General features: G+C 43.8%; 1 protein-coding gene across 1 annotated transcript in view; it reads right to left on the bottom strand.

Moving 5' to 3' along the window:
• Window positions 1–368: 368 nt before the first annotated feature.
• Window positions 369–18,025, bottom strand: part of LOC126246171 (muscle-specific protein 20-like) — a 190,425-nt gene continuing 172,768 nt past the window's right edge. The window contains exons 3-4 of the mRNA XM_049948374.1: window positions 4,425–4,545; window positions 369–1,032 (exon numbers count right to left, since the gene is read on the bottom strand). Coding sequence (XP_049804331.1) covers window positions 841–1,032; window positions 4,425–4,545 — 313 coding nt within the window. The 3' untranslated portion in view covers window positions 369–840. The remainder of the gene's footprint in view (window positions 1,033–4,424; window positions 4,546–18,025) is intronic.

The raw sequence follows: 18,025 nt of genomic DNA, 5'->3' as shown, positions 1-18,025 counted from the left end.
TTTCGGTCAAGAATACCATCATAACGGCCGGGAGAGCGATGTGCTAACCCCACGCCCCCCTCCTATCCACATCCTCCACTGAGGATGACATGGCGGTCGGATGGTCCCGGTAGGCCACTCGTGGCCTGAAGACAGAGTGTGTGTGCGTGTGCGTGCGTGCGTGTGTGTGTGTGTGTGTGTGTGTGTGTGTGTGTGTGTGTGTGTGTATTAGAAATTAATATGTAGATGTAGCCTATTTAATGTAACATCTTACTATATTCCAGTGTTTGTCCAATATTCTCAAGAGATTATATATTACAAATTCTGAAAAATTAAGGAAGAATAGGGTGAAACCAGAAACAAAAACAATACAGAAGGAAAAAATGCTATTCCACTTGATTAACTCATTTTATTTCTGCTAACTGTTGCACAAAGTACTTTACATATTCGTTTACATGTATACATGTCAAAAATATTATTAATTGTTCGTAAATTTTCGAAAGTTTTTTAAAGCGGGAAAGCAGGCGCGTTTGGTGTATCACAGGATGGTCACACAATTGCTGACAATAAGGACTGAGCGAGAGTTGTAGATTAGAAAGATAGACCCCATTACCGATAAGTGCTGAGCACAAAAATATGGAAGTGGCCGTGGGAGTTGTAGCAGGTTTCAGACAGCGTGCGGGAGGACTGAGAAGGTGTAAAGGAAACTGGAAAATGGTTGCTTACGTAAATTTTACACGAGTGGGGAGAGTAGAGAAGAGGGGGGGGGGGTGAAGATTAGCAGGGAGGAAAGTTGCAAGTGGAAGGGGTGGGAGTTGCGGGCGCGATTGGAGTAGAGTGGTGGGGCAGGGAGTGGCGGGCCTACTTGCCCAGCAGGATCTTGCGGGAGGCGCCGAAGTTCTGTCCCGCCTGAGTGGCGCCGCGGTTGGAGCCGGCCTGCAGGCCGATCACCGCCTCGCCGGCGCGCAGCTGCTCCTCCGTCCACTCGCGGCGGTTCTCCTCCGCGGGGCGCGGTCCCAGCCAGGGGCCCGGCCACTCGGGGTGCTTGTAAGCCTGCACAGCAAACCACACACCCCGTTTAAAGAAGCGGCAGGGACAGGTTCTCACCACAAGTGTAACAAATTTTTAAGCTATAAGCACAGCGAACTGAACAGCTTTGATTTACAAGGGTCGTTCAATAAGTAATGCGCCACATTTTTTTTCTCAGAACATTTACTACTGGCCATTAAAATTGCTGCACCAAGAAGAAATGCAGATGATAAACAGGTATTCATTGGACAAATATATTATACTACAACTGACATGTGATTACATTTTCACGCAATTTGGATGCATAGATTCTGAGAAATCAATACCCTGAACAACCACCTCTGGCCGTAATAACGGCCTTCATACGCCTAGGTATTAAGCCAAACAGAGCTTCGATGGCGTGTACAGGTACAGCTGCCCATGCAGCTTCAACACGATACCACAGTTCATCAAGAGTAGTGACTGGCGTATTGTGACGAGCCAGTTGCTCGGCCACCATTTACCAGGCGTTTTCAACTGGTGAGAGATCTGGAGAATGTGCTGGCCAGGGCAGCAGTCGAACATTTTCTGTATCCAGAAAGGCCGGTAAAGGATCTGCAACATGCGGTCGTGCATTATCCTGCTGAAATGTAGGGTTTTGCAGGGATCAAATGAAGGGTAGAGCCACGGGCCGTAAATCATCTGAAATGTAACGTCCACTGTTCAAAGTGCCGTCAATGCGAACAATAGGTGACCGAGACGTGTAACCAATGGCACCCCATTCCATCACGCCGGGTCATACGCCAGTATGGCGATGACGAATACACGCTTCCAATGTGCGTTCACCGCGATGTCGCCAAACACGAATGCGACCATAATGATGCTGTAAACAGAACCTGGATTCATCCGCAAAAATGACATTTTGCCATTCGTGCACCCAGGTTCGTCGTTGAGTACACCATCGCAGGCGCTCCTGTCTGTGATGCAGCGTCAAGGGTAACCGCAGCCATGGTCTCAGAGCTGATAGTACATGATGCTGTAAACGTCGTCGAACTGTTCGTGCTGATGGTTGTTGTCTTGCAAACGTCCCCATTTGTTGGCTCAGGGATCGAGACGTGGCTGCACGATCCGTTACAGCCATGCGGATAAGATGCCTGTCATCTCGATTGCTAGTGATACGAGGCCGTTGGGATCCAGCACGGCGTTCCGTATTACCCTCCTGAACCCACCGATTCCATATTCTGCTAACAGTCGTTGGATCTCGACCAATGTCGCAAAACGATAAACCGCAATCGCGATAGGCTAAATCCGACCTTTATCAAAGTCGGAAACGTGATGGTACGCATTTCTCCTCCTTACACGAGGCATCAGAACAACGTTTCACCAGGCAACGCCGGTCAACTGTGTATGAGAAACCGGTTGGAAACTTTCCTCATGTCAGCACGTTATAGGTGTCGCCACCGGCGCCAACCTTGTGTGAATGCTCTAAAAAGCTAATCATTTGCATATCACAGCATCTTCTTCCTGTCGGTTAAATTTCGCGTCTGTAGCTTGTCATTTTCGTGGTGTAGCAATTTTAAAGGCCAGTAGTGTATTTATTGTTAACAGTAAGAATTTGGTGACAATATACATCAAGATGTCTTGTCCATGTGCTATTTTTCTACTAGTATCCATCACGTTCTATGGCCGTGCGCCAATGTTGTGGAAGAGCATGTATTCCTCTGCTGGTAAAAGCTCTTGTCCTGTACGCATAGCCATGTTTTCACTGCGTGACTGAATCTCTTGTCATCTTCAAAGTGTCTTCCCCGTAGAGAATCGGTCGGCACGTATAACGCCATCCGCACGATTCAGCATGTCTGGAACAGTGGCTGTAACAGGACGTCCCGAGCATGTCTCACCATGGAGCTCCATTCCTGCATTTCCTGAGGCTATAATTTTCTTTACCCATCGCCCAACTGTGCTCCTATCAACTGCAGCATGCTATACGCTGCACACGAACGTTTGTGGATGTTCACTACGGTTTCTTTTTCTGCACACAAGAATTTAATAACAGCACGCTGCTTGTAACGTGAGTCGTATGTAGACGCCATTGTGACACTGTACTACGGCTCTGATATGTGCCAGAGCGGTTCGATACTTCACCGGCGCACAGAACAAGCATCAGATGTGAAGCACAAACAAGGACGTTTGTCTATGTATATTAATGGCTTTTAAAAAAATGTGGGGCATTACTTATTGAACGACCCTCATACATTGATAGGTAACACAAGGAGTATCAAAAAGAATCATCTGATTTATGAAAAATCATAACTGCTACGTTATTTGAGATATGTGCGTGAATAACGTACTGTTGGAAAGAGAAAACTCTCGAGTTTTACATGGTTCCCGCTAGATAGCAACAGTGTGCGCCCACTTCAGTTCTTGTAAAGATGGTGTCGGGACAGCAGAAAGCGTTTCGCGTTCTACGTTTTGTGCAGTGCGGATCAGTTCAGCGTGACTTTCGTACGAGGTATGGTGCGGATCCTCCGGAACAATTTCGAGAAAGAGGTTATTTGTGTAAAGGCAAATCGCTGGGCCCGTCCGAGTGTCTGACACAGACGTCGAACGCACTCCATAGTTTCACAAGGAGTCCGCAGAAATCCGACTGCTTTCTGTAGAACGTTCGTCTCTGAAATGTTTGTCATTCTTCGAAAATTTTGTGTGGAAAATGGTATACTAAAAACACACTAAGATGGATCCTAAACTAAATTTTCCAGACCGTCTCTTCTACTCTTCTACGCTCCGTTACTGGCGTCTGGGATTACGGTGTTTATTTGAAAGCTACTGACACTGTCGAGAGACGATGCATCTACGTAAAGTGTTTGTGCGCTATACTTACTGATAATATTGTTTCTGGCTGTAATTGCTGAAAGCTAACACCTGAAAGTTATTTAATTATTTCCTTACGCACTATCATGTACCATGGCCTTTATTTTACCAATAACGCCACTTGCTTCACTCTGGTCACGGTGTTGTCCCTCTATGGTATTGTAGCTCTTTGTTTCCAAGAGATAAAGAGAAGCTATTTTATTAGTTAAATGCTATAAATTGGACAAAAGCTGCTCCGAGTTTGCAGCAATGATAAATCAGTCGAGTTTATGAACTGGTGCTTAACATCATGTGTATGGTACCTATGATGGATATTTCTATATGTTCGTCCCATGGACAATTGTTAGGCAAGTCGTGTCCCTATACAAGGATATGTGAAAAAATTATGTACGACATGGAATTATCGTACATGTAATACAGTCAGGTGAAATCCTTTTCGACATCTTATGTACCAATTGTTAGAAAATTACATTTTAACAACCATTGGGATATTCATTTATATACGTGGCGGACACTTGTATAATTGAACAATGCAAGTATTTCGCAACATGGCCTGAGAAGAGACTCACCGTTCTGCCAATGGCGAAAATAGTCGTGGTGACAGCCACGATGTTCTTCTTATCCCACAGGTCGACCGTCTGGAAGAGATCCACGTCTGGTACGCCGTACTTCACGCACGCCTTGTGGAATCTGGAGCAAAAAGAGACACTTTCTTAAACATCAGTATGTATATGTAATACCTGAACGTAAGCGTGTAGAAAACATCGCAGCAATGCAGAGAACTTGAAAAAGCAAAATAGCTGATCTCTAACCCAAACAGTAAAATCTACTGTAGGTTGCTGTTATATGAACTCTTGCAACCAAGTAAAGTACAAACCATCTGGGTAAAACCTAACAGTTTAGAAATTACACTGGCTCACAAAAAGGTGGAGTCCCTAGAAGGGAAAGAGGCAGCAAAAGAAACTTCACAGGCTGAGAGTGTTTGTGATGTTATCTCAGTGGTTACAAAACCGAGATAAATTTTCAAGGAATTTGACAGTATGAGTCCAGTTATGAGTACGGCTTTACACTCCGTCCGGCCTCGACGCTTGCACCAATTCGGCTGGCAAGCATGTCATAAAGTAGCTTTATTCTCCCCTGAGCCAAGCTGGCCCACAACTGTTGTTAAGTGGTCGTAAATATCCTTGATACTGGGCCCTGGGACAGAGTTCACGTGCTAGAAGGTCCCACACATGTTCCATCGGCGATAAATCTAGGAATCTTGTTGGCCACTAGAGTACCTCAACATCACACAGACAGTTCATAGACACACGTGCTATTTGTGGACGAGCATTCTCCTGTTGAAGAATGGCAACACGGTACTGTCGCATGAGAGATGCACGATGTCCGTGATGTATCGTTGTAGCGTCACTATTAGCCCGTGAACGGAAGTCTTCCCCTATGGCTGCTCAAACCGTGACAACAGGTGTAACGCCACTGCGCATCTCTAAAACACAGGGAGAACGGGACCTTTCCCCGCCATATTCGCCGAAGAATGTCATTCAGGGTAGTGCAGAACCGCGATTCATCGCTAAACACAGTGTGATGTCATTCATTAGCGTTCCACGCTTTCCGCTCACGGCACCACTCCAAACGGAGACGTTAGTTTTGTGTTGTGAAAGGCAACGCACGCATGGGTCGGTAATTTCCTAGTCCGTCTGCTGCTAGTCTCCGACCAACAGTGTGGAATGATTCAGAATGTTGCAGGAAGTCAATCACTTTTTGGATGGTACGCGCAACTGGTTACGCTGTACGAGGTCTCTTCAAAAAATTCGAACTTTGGCCACAAAATTTTTCTACGCTTACCTTTTACTTATTGTGCATGGTCTCCGTCGAAATGTCCGCCCCGATAGCTGAGTGGTGCCGGCACGGTAGCTCAGCGTGTTCGGTCAGAGTGTTTAGCTACCCTCTGTAATAAAAAAACTGACTGAATGGATCAACGAACAACCCGAAATGGTGTCATAGGACGTCCGCCACGAACAAATTCAACGAACAATGTAGAACAAAAGGAGGTTTAAAAAAAAAAAAAGTGGTCAGCGTGACGGATTGCCGTCCTACGGGACCGGGTTCGATTCCCGGCTGAGTCGGAGATTTTGTGTTGTGTTGTCTTCATCGTCATTTCATCCCCATCCGCCGCGCAGGTCGCCCAATGTGCCGTGGAATGTAACAAGACCTGCACCAAGGCGGCCGGACCTGCCCCGCAAGGGGCCTCCCGGCCAATGACGCCAAACGCTCATTTACATTTTTCTTTGAAATACTCTCCGCCACAATTGATTCACTGCTCCCAGCGCCGTTTCCACTTCCGCTAGCAATCTCAGTACGCCTCTTGCTGGATCGTGCGAAGTGCCTGCGAATTTCCTTTCATTTCGTTCAAATGGCTCTAAGCACTATGGGACTTAACATCTGAGGTCATCAGTCCACTAGACTTAGAACTACGTAAACCTAGCTAACCGAAGGACGTCACACACATCCATACCCGAGACACAATTCGAACCTGCGACCGTAGCAGCCGCGTGGCTCCGGACTAAAGCGCGTAGAACCGCTCGGCCAGCGCGGCCGGCTTTTATCTCGTCTATCGGTCCAAATCTTAGTCCTTTCAACGGGGTGTTCAACTGTTGAAATACAGATAAGTCCGGAGGGGCCAGGTCTGGAGAGTACGGAGGATAAGGCAACACAATGATTTCGTTTTTTGTGCAATAGTCACGCACCAACTGCGATGATGTGCGGGTACATTATCGTGATGCAAGAGCCGTGAATTATCTCGCCACATTTCAGGCCGTTACACATTTTGTCTCAGGCGTCGCATCATGTCCCGATAGTACCATCGATTAACAGTTTGTCCCTGTGGCACGAATTCATGATGAACTAATCCTTCAAAGTCAAAGAAAACCATCAGCATGGCTTTGACATTTGACTTGACCTGACAAGCTTTTTTTGGTCTTGGAGAACTTTTCCAGACACTGCGATTCATTGGCAGAACATTTAGAAGGTGCAACAGGTCTACCAAAGAGACTGCTTACACTACGCTTGTCCGCCCTATTCTGGAGTACTGGTGTGCGGTGTAGGATCCCCATCAGGTGGGACTGACGGATGACATCGAAAAAGTACAAAGAAGGGCAGCTCGTTTTGTATTATCGCGAAATATGGGAAATAGTGTCACAGACATGATACGTGAATTGGAGTGGCAATCATTAAAACAAAGGCGTTTTTCGTTGCGACGGGATCGTCTCATGAAATTTCAATCACGAGTTTTCTCTTCCGATTGCGAAAACATTCTGTTGGCACCCACGTACATAGGGAGAAATGATCATCACGATACAATAAGAGAAATCAGGGCTCATACGGAAAAATTGAAGTGCTCGTTTTTCCCGCGTGGCGTTCGAGAGTGAAACGGTACAGAGACAGCATGAAGGTTGTTCATTGAACACTCAGCCAGGCACTTTATTGTGAATAGCAGAGTAATCACGTAGACGTAGATGTAGATGTAGATTGTGAAGACTGAACCTTGGTCTCGACATCATAACCATATAGCTACGTCCTCATCACCAGTTATGATTCTCTTAACGAACATCTCGTTCTCATTTGCGAGATCCAAAAGCTCTTCACAAACTGCGAGGCGAAGGTCTTTCTAGTCTTGAGCCGTGGGACGAACTCGGCGGCAACAACACATTCAAAGATGCTGTGTCAGGACTTCATGACACGATTCAACTGAAATATTACATTCTTCTGCAATCTCTCGGACAGCAGTCTCCGACTGGCATGCACAATTTCGTTGACGTTCTTGACACGAACTTCGTCGGTAGACGACGAATGCCATCCTGAACGAGGGTCGTTTTCAACTTCCGTCTGACCTTTTTTTTAACCGTGTGAACCATTCGCAACACCGAGCACAGCTTAAGCGCTCATCATTGTAGGCTTCCTTTGTCATTTTGTATGTCTCTGTTACGGTTTTCCTGAGTTTCACGCAAAATTTAATGCAGACGCATTGCTCCTCTACTTCTGCTATCCCGAAATTCGAAAACTGTGCGACACAACGTTCTACTCGATACAGCACTGAACAATAACTAACAGACATATAACAATGAAACTTCCGGCAGTTACACATTAAACACAGGCGTGTGCAGGAATGCCAGTCGCATTTCGCTCCAACACAATATTGGTGCGAAATTACGAATGTTCCGGAATTTTTTGAACAGACCTCGTACTTGGTGCACATTACGGCGATCCTCTCTTGGTTGCCCGGAACCTTGACGACAAGTATGCCTGCCCACATCTTCCCATGGAGTGCAACACATTGTCACATCCGAATGCCCCACAAATATGGATACTGCAGGATTTGACGAGCCGGCGAATCGGAGACCCACAAAGAGGCTCCCTTCAAACTCGAATCAGGTGCTGACAACGTTGCCTTGCACAAGTACACGACGTCTTCATGTCCTTCACAGTTATGACTCAATATCTGAAACTGTTCACGCCCCTTATTTACCATACCAGGCCTGGTAAGAGCTCTGAATATGAACAACACTAATGCACGTTGGAAATCTTCATGAAATAACACACCAACCAGCCAAAATACATCATCGCGAACCCAGTAGCGCGTTGGTTTACATTCTGGATGCATTACAATTGCAATTCGTCGTGAAGTCCTCGGTACATACCGGGAGATAAATATCTCGAACGCCCCCGAACAGTTCATACCGCTTCTTCTAGCTTACTAAGAAGGTGTCACTCTTGTTAACAAAAAGGGTAAAATAGTACTTGAATTCAATTACAGAGCAATATCGACAAAACCCGGTATATTGCGGGATCCTAGAGCGTAATATAAGCTCAAAAGTTATGATGTTATGAAAAGAAGTTTCTCTAAAAAAAAAACACAAAAAAATGGTTCAAATGGCTCTGAGCACTATGGGACTTAACTTCTGAGGTCATCAGTCCCCTAGAACTTAGAACTACTGAAACCTAACTAACCTAAGGACATCACACACATCCATGCCCGAGGCAGGATTCGAACCTGCGACCGTAGCGGTCGCGCGGTTCCAGACTGTAGCGCCTAGAACCGCTCGGCCACCCCGGCCGGCAAAAAAACACATATTCACGAAGGACATTCGCGTGGAACACGGCTTGAGTTATTCATATACGACGTATGCAACCGGTAGATGAAGGTGAACAGGCGGATGTCATCTTCCTTCATTTCCTAAACACGTTCGCATCGTCGTCAACTACACAAGGTATGATATTACGCAGTATCTTCCTGTGCAGCTCAGACGATAACAGCATTGCCAGCAAAAGGCAAGGTTCTTGTCCGAGCTTTGTCCAACAAACAGTTTCAATCTGCCAGGAAGTTTCAGGTAGTAAAGGTCACTGCAAGAAGACAAAGGGGCACTTTAATACAAAAGTAGAGTAAAGGATCTTCAGTGGTAAAGTCTGAGTATATGACCCCAGAGACGACATGACACATACCTTAGCAGAATTTGCCTACATAAAGAACAACATGCTCGTCTGTAACACGTTTTTCCAGAAGAAAGCTGGAAAATGATACCTTAAGGAAGTTATAGAATGCTCTATTTGCAAATCGCAGCTGAATTGATCGGACAGGACAACGAATATGTGTTCACATTTTAGCCGGCCGCGGTGGTCTAGCGGTTCTAGGCGCTCAGTCCGATGCCGCGCGACTGCTACGGTCGCAGGTTCGAATCCTGCCTCGGGCATGGATGTGTGTGATGTCCTTAGGTTGGTTAGGTTTAAGTAGTTCTAAGTTCTAGGGGACTTATGACCTCAGCAGTTGAGTCCCATAGTGCTCAGAGCCATTTGAACCATTTTTGTTCACATTTTATGTCTGATTTGTGATAATGCTAAATTTTTTGACGGATACAGAATGTTTATCTCGTACAGTCAACTACGGTTTGTTTTTGATTCGCGGGAAGGTAAAATCATCGTTACCAGTCTCGAATGTACACGTTCATCGTCAGACGGCTTGCTGCTTTTATCAGAAGACTCGCTACGTTAGTTTACATTTGAGTTACCGTGAAATGATCTCCTAGAAGATTTGTTTTATCTGTCTTCTTCCAACAAATAACATCTAGAGGAAGGCGGTGAAAACAACTGTTCCAGGCAGTCAGTCGTTTCATGGCAGACCACGTGTGAAACAATGCAGTATGTGCACATGCAAGCCGCCTGACGAAGAACGTATGAAATCTTTGTTTTTTTTTTTTTTTTAGTAAAGTAAATCAAAACTAAATTGTAGCTAGTTGCTTTATTAAGGGGTTGCTACAAATATTCTGTATCACATAAAAGCTAATGTTGTTCAATAGCGTCATTTTATGGCAAAACAGCATAGTTTTTGACTGAGTTTCAACAAAATCAATACTAATAGTGCATGAGAAAGCAATGATTACACCTACGACAGACTGCCAAAGACATGGGTGTTACAGTATCAATTACAGCTTGTCAGGGCAGTTAGATAATCATAATTACAAGAGCAGTCAGACAAAGAGATTCCATATCAGCAAAAGCAAAAATGTCCGAACGTCTTCGTTTTGCTGAAGACATTCTATTGGTTGCCTGTAGTGGAGGTATACTTCAGCAACTAATGGAAACTACGTTTCATTCGCAAGTTTGTAATCAGTCCTGAAACAATTGGAAAAATAAACACTACAAATTTTGAATGACGTTACAGAACGTAGTAAGAGTACTCTTCAAAAACAAAGGACATCTGGAAATGATGTCAGTCTTTAGTATTACAGCTATTGATAGTTTTGTGTGGTTAGGGTAGCTGAAGACAACGACTGAGAGGACAGTAAAAATAATAAACAAGAGAGCAGAAATGGCCTGGAGTGCTTTTAGCTTTCAAATTAGTTTCCAACCAGTAAACCATCGATTCTGTAAAGCAGCGAACTCCCACGTATAATACAGCTGCAAACTTCTCATTGTGTTACAAATCAGTTAATGTGTTAAATCTTTGACCTTAAGCTGGATAGCAGGAATAAGTTTAAAAAGGTTTGAAATTATGAGTATATTGTGGGTAATTTGCTCACCGTTTTAAACAAAAGCTAGTCTTTTACGTATCTCAGCCCTTATGATGTCAACTACGTTTCGTATAATGATATAATCTTGCAGTGTTATATCTGGATACTGTCTGCAAAACGTGTTGTGGGTACAATTAGTAGTAAAGAATTCCTTAATTAAAGCATGCCTGATGCGGTAGTTTTATTGCATTAACAGAGAAAATGTAGTGAGCGACGAACCTTTTGCCATTTTGTGGCGGTGTGGTTTCATAAAGGTTTGTTGGAAGTCGGTAAGTGCTCTCATTATCGAATGCTGGATGAATATAGTCAGGATAATTTGTGCTCAGTGAGCTACGCTGCCTGAAAAGCTTGTGAGGGTGTTGGAGGGTAGGGTCAGCTGAGGAGTAATTGTTAAGAAAAAAATCGATACGTTGCGCCGTTTCCGAGTTATTTAGCATCGAAGTTAACCAATGAGGTTCGTTGCGTGCGCAAATTCAAGCGGCCTAACAGACAGCGTCGCCAGACTTGTACTTCGTTTCTTTTCTTCAAATCGAACAAACGTACCGTTTGCTCACTTCCGAAAAAGGCACATTTTAACCGGTAATGAGCATTTTAACAAGTGGTAATTAACGGACTCACATACAGTCAGTCCCACAAGAAAGTGTACGCCATAATTTTAAATGTAACGGCCGCAGCGACATCTCTGGTAGTGGTCTCGAATCTGTAATCAACGCGCTTTTGCACCGTATATAGGTAAACAGTGTGAGAGTTGAATGTTTTGTTTTGGCAGTTGCAGTTTAAAATGAGTGCAAAATATCTGAATCGTCACTTATTTATATTTATATATTTATTAAAAATGCCTTCTGAGGTCTGTTAAGAAGCTATTTGGTTCGAACTAGGCAAACTGGGTGCTTCAAGAGGACAATTATCCGAAACATCGCTGCCGTCTCTGTACAGCGTGGAAGCAAGACAATGGGGTGTCTACGATGGATTGGCCTGCAATGTCTCCGGATGAAAATCCTATCGAAAATGTTTGGTCGTACATTAAGATGAAGCTTATTGGAAAGCCAATACATACTTTTAAGCAGCTGTCATATCAAATCAGGACGATATGGAGACCGTCACCGAGGGAATATGCAGAAAATCTCGTGAAAAGCATGCCAAAAAGGTGCCAAGCAACAATCGATAATGGTGGCGATTCAATTAACTATTCGGTAATTGTACAATTAGTAGTAGCACGTATTTTCATGTAAACATGTATTTATAATAGTGCTTTCTATTTCGTGCAGATAAGGGCGTACACTTTCTTGTGGAACTAACTGTATGTCTGTGCATTACCGCATGTTAGCGCGTGCAAGTGTCTGAATTTTCGCGCGCAGCGACCTGTGTGGTTAACGTCAATGATAATTAAACCGGAAACGGCGCAACATATCACTTTTTTTTCACGATTATTTCTCAGCCGAACCTACACGTTTTTCAGACATTTTCTGACCAACCTGTATACACAGCTTCTAACAGTAATACTTGTATTTCTGTGTTAAACCCTTTAACTCAGTCTTATACCTCTTAAAGAATAGATTATGACAGCATTTTAAATTTTTAAAGTCGATCTGTAATTATATGAAATACTGAAAACCAAACAGTTGTTCCTCCTGCAAACTGTTAGAAAGTTAACTTGCGAATGTTACTGTGCACCATGAACCATGCACCGGGTTAGTCGTTTAATAATATAGATGCGTTTAAAATCGAAAATTTAGATTTAATAGTTTTGATTTATGGTAAAAACCGTTTGAAATCTCATGGCTGCTGAGCGAGTTGTAGAAAGGTGTACGTGGGGGATTACTTTGATTTTCATTATTACTAGGCGAAGTAACAAATTGATCAGTGAACAGATCAAAGTGGAAGACGTGCTTATGAGTGTAATGAAAATGTAATGTAGTTGGGTGGGGACATGTAGTCAGGCGAATGGATAGAGATGTACAAAGGAAGTTATGTTCTGTGTTAAAAGAGAGAAAACGGAGACGATGATCTGATGTGATGGATAGTGGGTAAATGACATTAGGTACCACGCAGGAGCAAGATGGACGCATTTAGTTTGAAGGACGTGATGCATGCACGCATGGACTCGCTCCTCTGCCGAGGAGTTGGTTGACTGTCATGCGACAAATCAAAACATCTGTTTAACATGCTGCAATAAAATAGAATTGGAAGAGAAGAGGTAAAGAAACGGAATAGTTTTTTGACGTCCAGTTAAAAGGGAAGAGGTAACGAAACTGAATAGGTTTTTGACGTCCAGTGACTTCCCCAGCTGATTAAACAAAACAAAAATGACGGACCGCTTGCGCTTGCGCACGTGCTGCTCGCGAAAGCTTCGCTACCAGGGAACCAGCCGTCCGGAGGAGGTATCGCAGGCTCTGCTGCAGTCACTCAGCCACTCCACCTCCTCTACACGGCTGCCTTCCTAATAGCCTGCGATGCGCCATGCGCTCTCTGCGGTCTATTTGGTGGACTGCGCGCAAGCTCTCTGGGCCGGCTGTTTTATTTTTTCTTCTTACCCGTTCGCCTGTGCACCAGTAGCGTATGTTTCTTGGTACCTGCCGCTAATCAGTTTCTTTCGATCCATGTCTTGAAACGAGGGCGAGCTGCTTTCAGTGTTAACGTATTCTTGCTCTGTATGGATTGCACGATAGTAGTTATTTTTATCTGCTGAGATACGTGGCGTGTTTTTTAAGTAAGTACTATTTTGAAATTAAAAAAAGACGTGCTAAGATATCTCAATAATTTTATTTTTACATGAAATCCTGTACCTTAATCTAATCACTGACGCCATTACAGTCTGATTCTGCCTTGTTTACGTTGTGCACTGAGTGTTTAAGATGCCCCCCACAATTGTGAGTCCCGCCGACTGTGAAGTACGGGCTGTTATAAGGTTCCTTAGTGCTAAAGGCCTGAAAGCGATCGATATTCATCGCGAGATCTGTGCAGTTTACGGAGAAAACATTATGAGTGAGGGAATGGTAAGAAAGTGGGTGACAGCATTTAAAGATGGCCGCACAAATGTGCATGATAAACAACAGAGTGGGCGTCCTTCGGTCGTTAATGAAAGTTTGGTGCAGGAAGTGGACAATAAGGTGAGAGAAAACAGACGCTTTACGATTTTCTCCTTGCGGGATGACTTTCCTAATGTTTCCCGTAGTGTTTTGTATGGCATTGTGACCGAGCACTATAATTACCGAAAAATTGTGCGCACGTTGGGTACCGAAAATGTGGACGGATGTGCACAAAACCAAACGTTTAGACAGTGCATTGACTTCCCTTGAGCGGTACCACAACGACGGTGATGATTTATTAAGTCAAACTGTTACGGGCGATGAAACATGCGTGGCCTACGTCACACCAGAATCAAAGCAACAGTCCATGGAAATTGAGCAAGGGTATCGTTTTGCTGCAAGACAATGCCCGTCCGCATGTGGCGAATCAGACCAAAGATCTCATCACATCTTTTCGATGGGAAACTCTAGATCATCCTCCGTACAGCGCCGGTTCCTGCACTTGAAGAAACACCTGGGCGGTCAGCGCCTTCAAGACGATGACGAAGTCAAAACAGTGATGATGCAGTGGTTAACAAGTCAGGCGGCAGACTTCTATGAGGAGGGTATTTCAAAAACTAGTACAAAGTTATGACAAGTGCCTCAGTATTGACGGAAATTATGCAGAAAAGTAGATTAAGGTACAGGCTTTCATGTAAAAATAAAAATTATGAGATATCTTAGCACGTCTTTTCTTAATTTCAAAACGGTACTTACTTAAAAAACACGCCTCGTACTAAAAAGCAAATGTAGTGTGATTTTACTGGAACATATAGTTATTTTAACTGCATTCGTATACTGTGCAGAAGGGAAGTATACAAAATTTAGGAACATCATTTTTGATGACTAAAATGTCGACACTGGCTGAATTTAATTTGTTTTATTTTTGTTATGTCGGACGGGTATGGGGACCACATACCCATCTTCCGTGGCACATTGTAAGTAGTTACGTCACTTGAACAGCCTTCAAGACATGTGTCTCGTTGCATGTTTCATCTTATTAAAAACAAACTGTAGACAACTACACGAACGTCCACAGAATAACCTAGGTTATACAGATGTTTTGTACAATAAAAGACGGTTTTTATTTATTTATTTATTGGCCGGCCAGAGTGGCCGAGCAGTTCTAGGCGCTTCAGTCTGGAACCGCGCGACCGCTATGGTCGCAGACTCAAATCCTGCCTCGGGCATGGATGTGTGTGATGTCCTTAAGTTAGTTAGGTTTAAATAGTTCTAAGTTCTAGGGGAGTGATGACCTCAGATGTTAAGTCCCATAATGCTCAGAGCCATTTGAACCATTTTATTTATTTATTTTGACTGAAGACCATACAGCCAAACGAAAGACTTAGTCATGAAATTCCTGATTTTGTGCGACACATAGGGCACAGAGTTTGTAGGACGAGTACACACAAACACAGACAGAATTTTTTAAACTATTTTCTACGGTAATGGCAACATTGTACCAGAAACAAATTTAAGATACTATATTACAGAATTACAGGTTATGTCCGTCTATACACTGGCAGCTGAGGTATACAGACCAAATGCATTTAAATTTTAAAATTGTTTCAGTCTCCTGGTTCCGACATGGCCTTTCGAGAGATATCGCTTGGTTATCAAGCAAATGCCAGAATTGAAAATTCCCTTCCAAACAATCCCAGTAGGGAACCTCAGTGACCCACTCCCAATTTGACTTGGCTGAGAAGAATCGACAACTCTAAACATGGCGTTCCATTGGAAAACAATGCGTAATCGATTCATTATAACAGTATTAAGTTTAAAGTATGATATTCCCTCTTTTACATATTGGCACTTTTTAAAACATTATTTTGATATTTTCTTTCGGAAAACCAGGTTAGGTATGTTTTCCTATACACTCAATAGTTCAGTAACTAGATAAAGAGCCCGCATCTCGTGGTCGTGCGGTAGCGTTCTCGCTTCCCACGCCCGGGTTCCCGGGTTCGATTCCGGCGGGGTCAGGGATTTTCTCTGCCTCGTGATGGCTGGGTGTTGTGTGCTGTCCTTAGGTTAGTTAGGTTTAAGTAGTTCTAAGTTCTAGGGGACTTATGACCACAGCAGTTGAGTCCCATAGTGCTCAGAGCCATTTGAACCATTTTTGAACTAGATAAAGAGACAAAGAAATACTTTTTTACCCAGAGTGTCTAAGGCTCCGAAAAAAAAAAGGACCGTGACATCGAACTGACATTCATACTTCAAATGTTAAGTAGCAGGACAAGAAACCTACCTTCATTCTGAAATCTTTTAACTGATCACACGTAAATCATACGAATTTCTGTTATGAAGTCATGTCGGTAATCTAGTTGCTGTCTCGATTGTCGGTTATTCTTTGTTTCTGCTCCTATGCAGTTACTGTCTTTTACCATGTGCACTTTTGCTTTGCGAAAATAACTTACTCCTTTTTACTAACCTTTTCTCTCGACTGATTGTCTTTCTGTACCCCTACTCTATGGATGGCCGTCGACTGAATTCTGTTTGCCTCTAACTTTTCTCGTATACAGCTAATGTTAAGATCCCATCTAATGTGATATCCCTGAACTTTTTATATAATACAGCAGATACTATAAATATCATCTTTGAACTGTAAATGTATTCTCCTTGTTTTTTATTTCAAATGCATAACTCAAATCCATAAAACGTAATTGGGAGCGCAAGTCATTGATATTCTTCCATTCAAGTTTATTCTATTGCTTTTTTTAAGGTCTTTCTCGTTGTTTCGAAAAATGGTTCAAATGGCTCTGAGCACTACGGGTCTTAACATATGAGGTCATCAGTCCCCTAGAACTTAGAACTACTTAAACCTATCTAACCTAAGGACATCGCACACATCCATGCCCGAGGCAGGATTCGTACCTGCGACCGTAGTGGTCGCGCGGTTCCAGACTGAAGCGCCTAGAACCGCTCGGCCACACCGGCCAGCACTTGTTTCGAATATAAAACTGAACCTGTTTGCATTATTTTGTCCACATTTCACGATCTTTCGGATTCGACTATGTCTGTGTGAGGGTCTTTACTGTGTGTCTGTGTGAGGGTCTTTACTGTGCCAAACGTGAACATTTTGCGTGTGTTGCTGTATTATGCTAAGCTGGAGTGGTGACACCTGGATCCGTCCGGCAAGTTTCCTGTCTGCATGTGAGGCGCCTGACAGCGTGTTGCTTCGCTCCTGACGATCTCAAGGTTACTTACTTCTCTGAAAGCCAGGGCTGTCCGTCGACTAAGGGCAGATAGAATGCTGCTAAAAATTATTTAGCATTTATAATCAACAATTGAACCACAAAATTCATTGATCATCAGGGATTAGGCTAATTCCCTACTCAGTCTTCAAAGGCTATTGTTAGCCATTTCATTTTGGGGCTAACAGTGTTTCTTCTTCCTCTAGGAATGTATCTTCACAACTGTTTCGTCAGTTTTTCTTCTGGCATTCTCCTCACATGCACATTCCACAAGTATCTGTATTTGTATCAAATTCTTATCTAATTCGTTCATCTTTAATCCGGACTTGGTTTGTTGAACCTTTTACTCTTGTTAAAAATCTCATTTGAGCTGCCTGTATTTTGCTTTTATCCCTCTTTGTGACCGAGCGAGGTGGCGCAGTGGCTAGACACTGGACTCGCATTCGGGAGGACGACGGTTCAATCCCGCGTCCGGCCATCCTGATTTAGGTTTTCCGTGATTTCCCTAAATCACTCCAGGCAAATGCCGGGATGGTTCCTCTGAAAGGGCATGGCTGACTTCCTTCCCCATCCTTCACTAATCCGATGAGACTGATGAGTTCGCTGTCTGGTCTCCTTCCCCAGCCAACCCAACCCAACCCTCTCTTTGAGAGCCGGCCGTGGTGGCCGAGCGGTTCTAGGCGCTACAGTGAGGAACCGCGCGACCAATACGGTCGCAGGTTCGAATCCTGCCTCGGGCATGGGTGTGTGTGATGTCCTTAGTTTAGTTGGGTTTAAGTAGTTCTGAAGTTCTAGGGGACTCAGAAGTTAAGTCCATAGGGCTCAGAGCCATTTGAACCTCTCTTTG

This window comes from Schistocerca nitens, chromosome 1 (genome assembly GCF_023898315.1).
Source record: "Schistocerca nitens isolate TAMUIC-IGC-003100 chromosome 1, iqSchNite1.1, whole genome shotgun sequence".
Taxonomy (NCBI): Eukaryota; Metazoa; Arthropoda; class Insecta; order Orthoptera; family Acrididae; genus Schistocerca; species Schistocerca nitens.
Note: the sequence above shows the minus strand (reverse complement) of the source record. Positions and strands in the feature narration are given on the sequence as shown.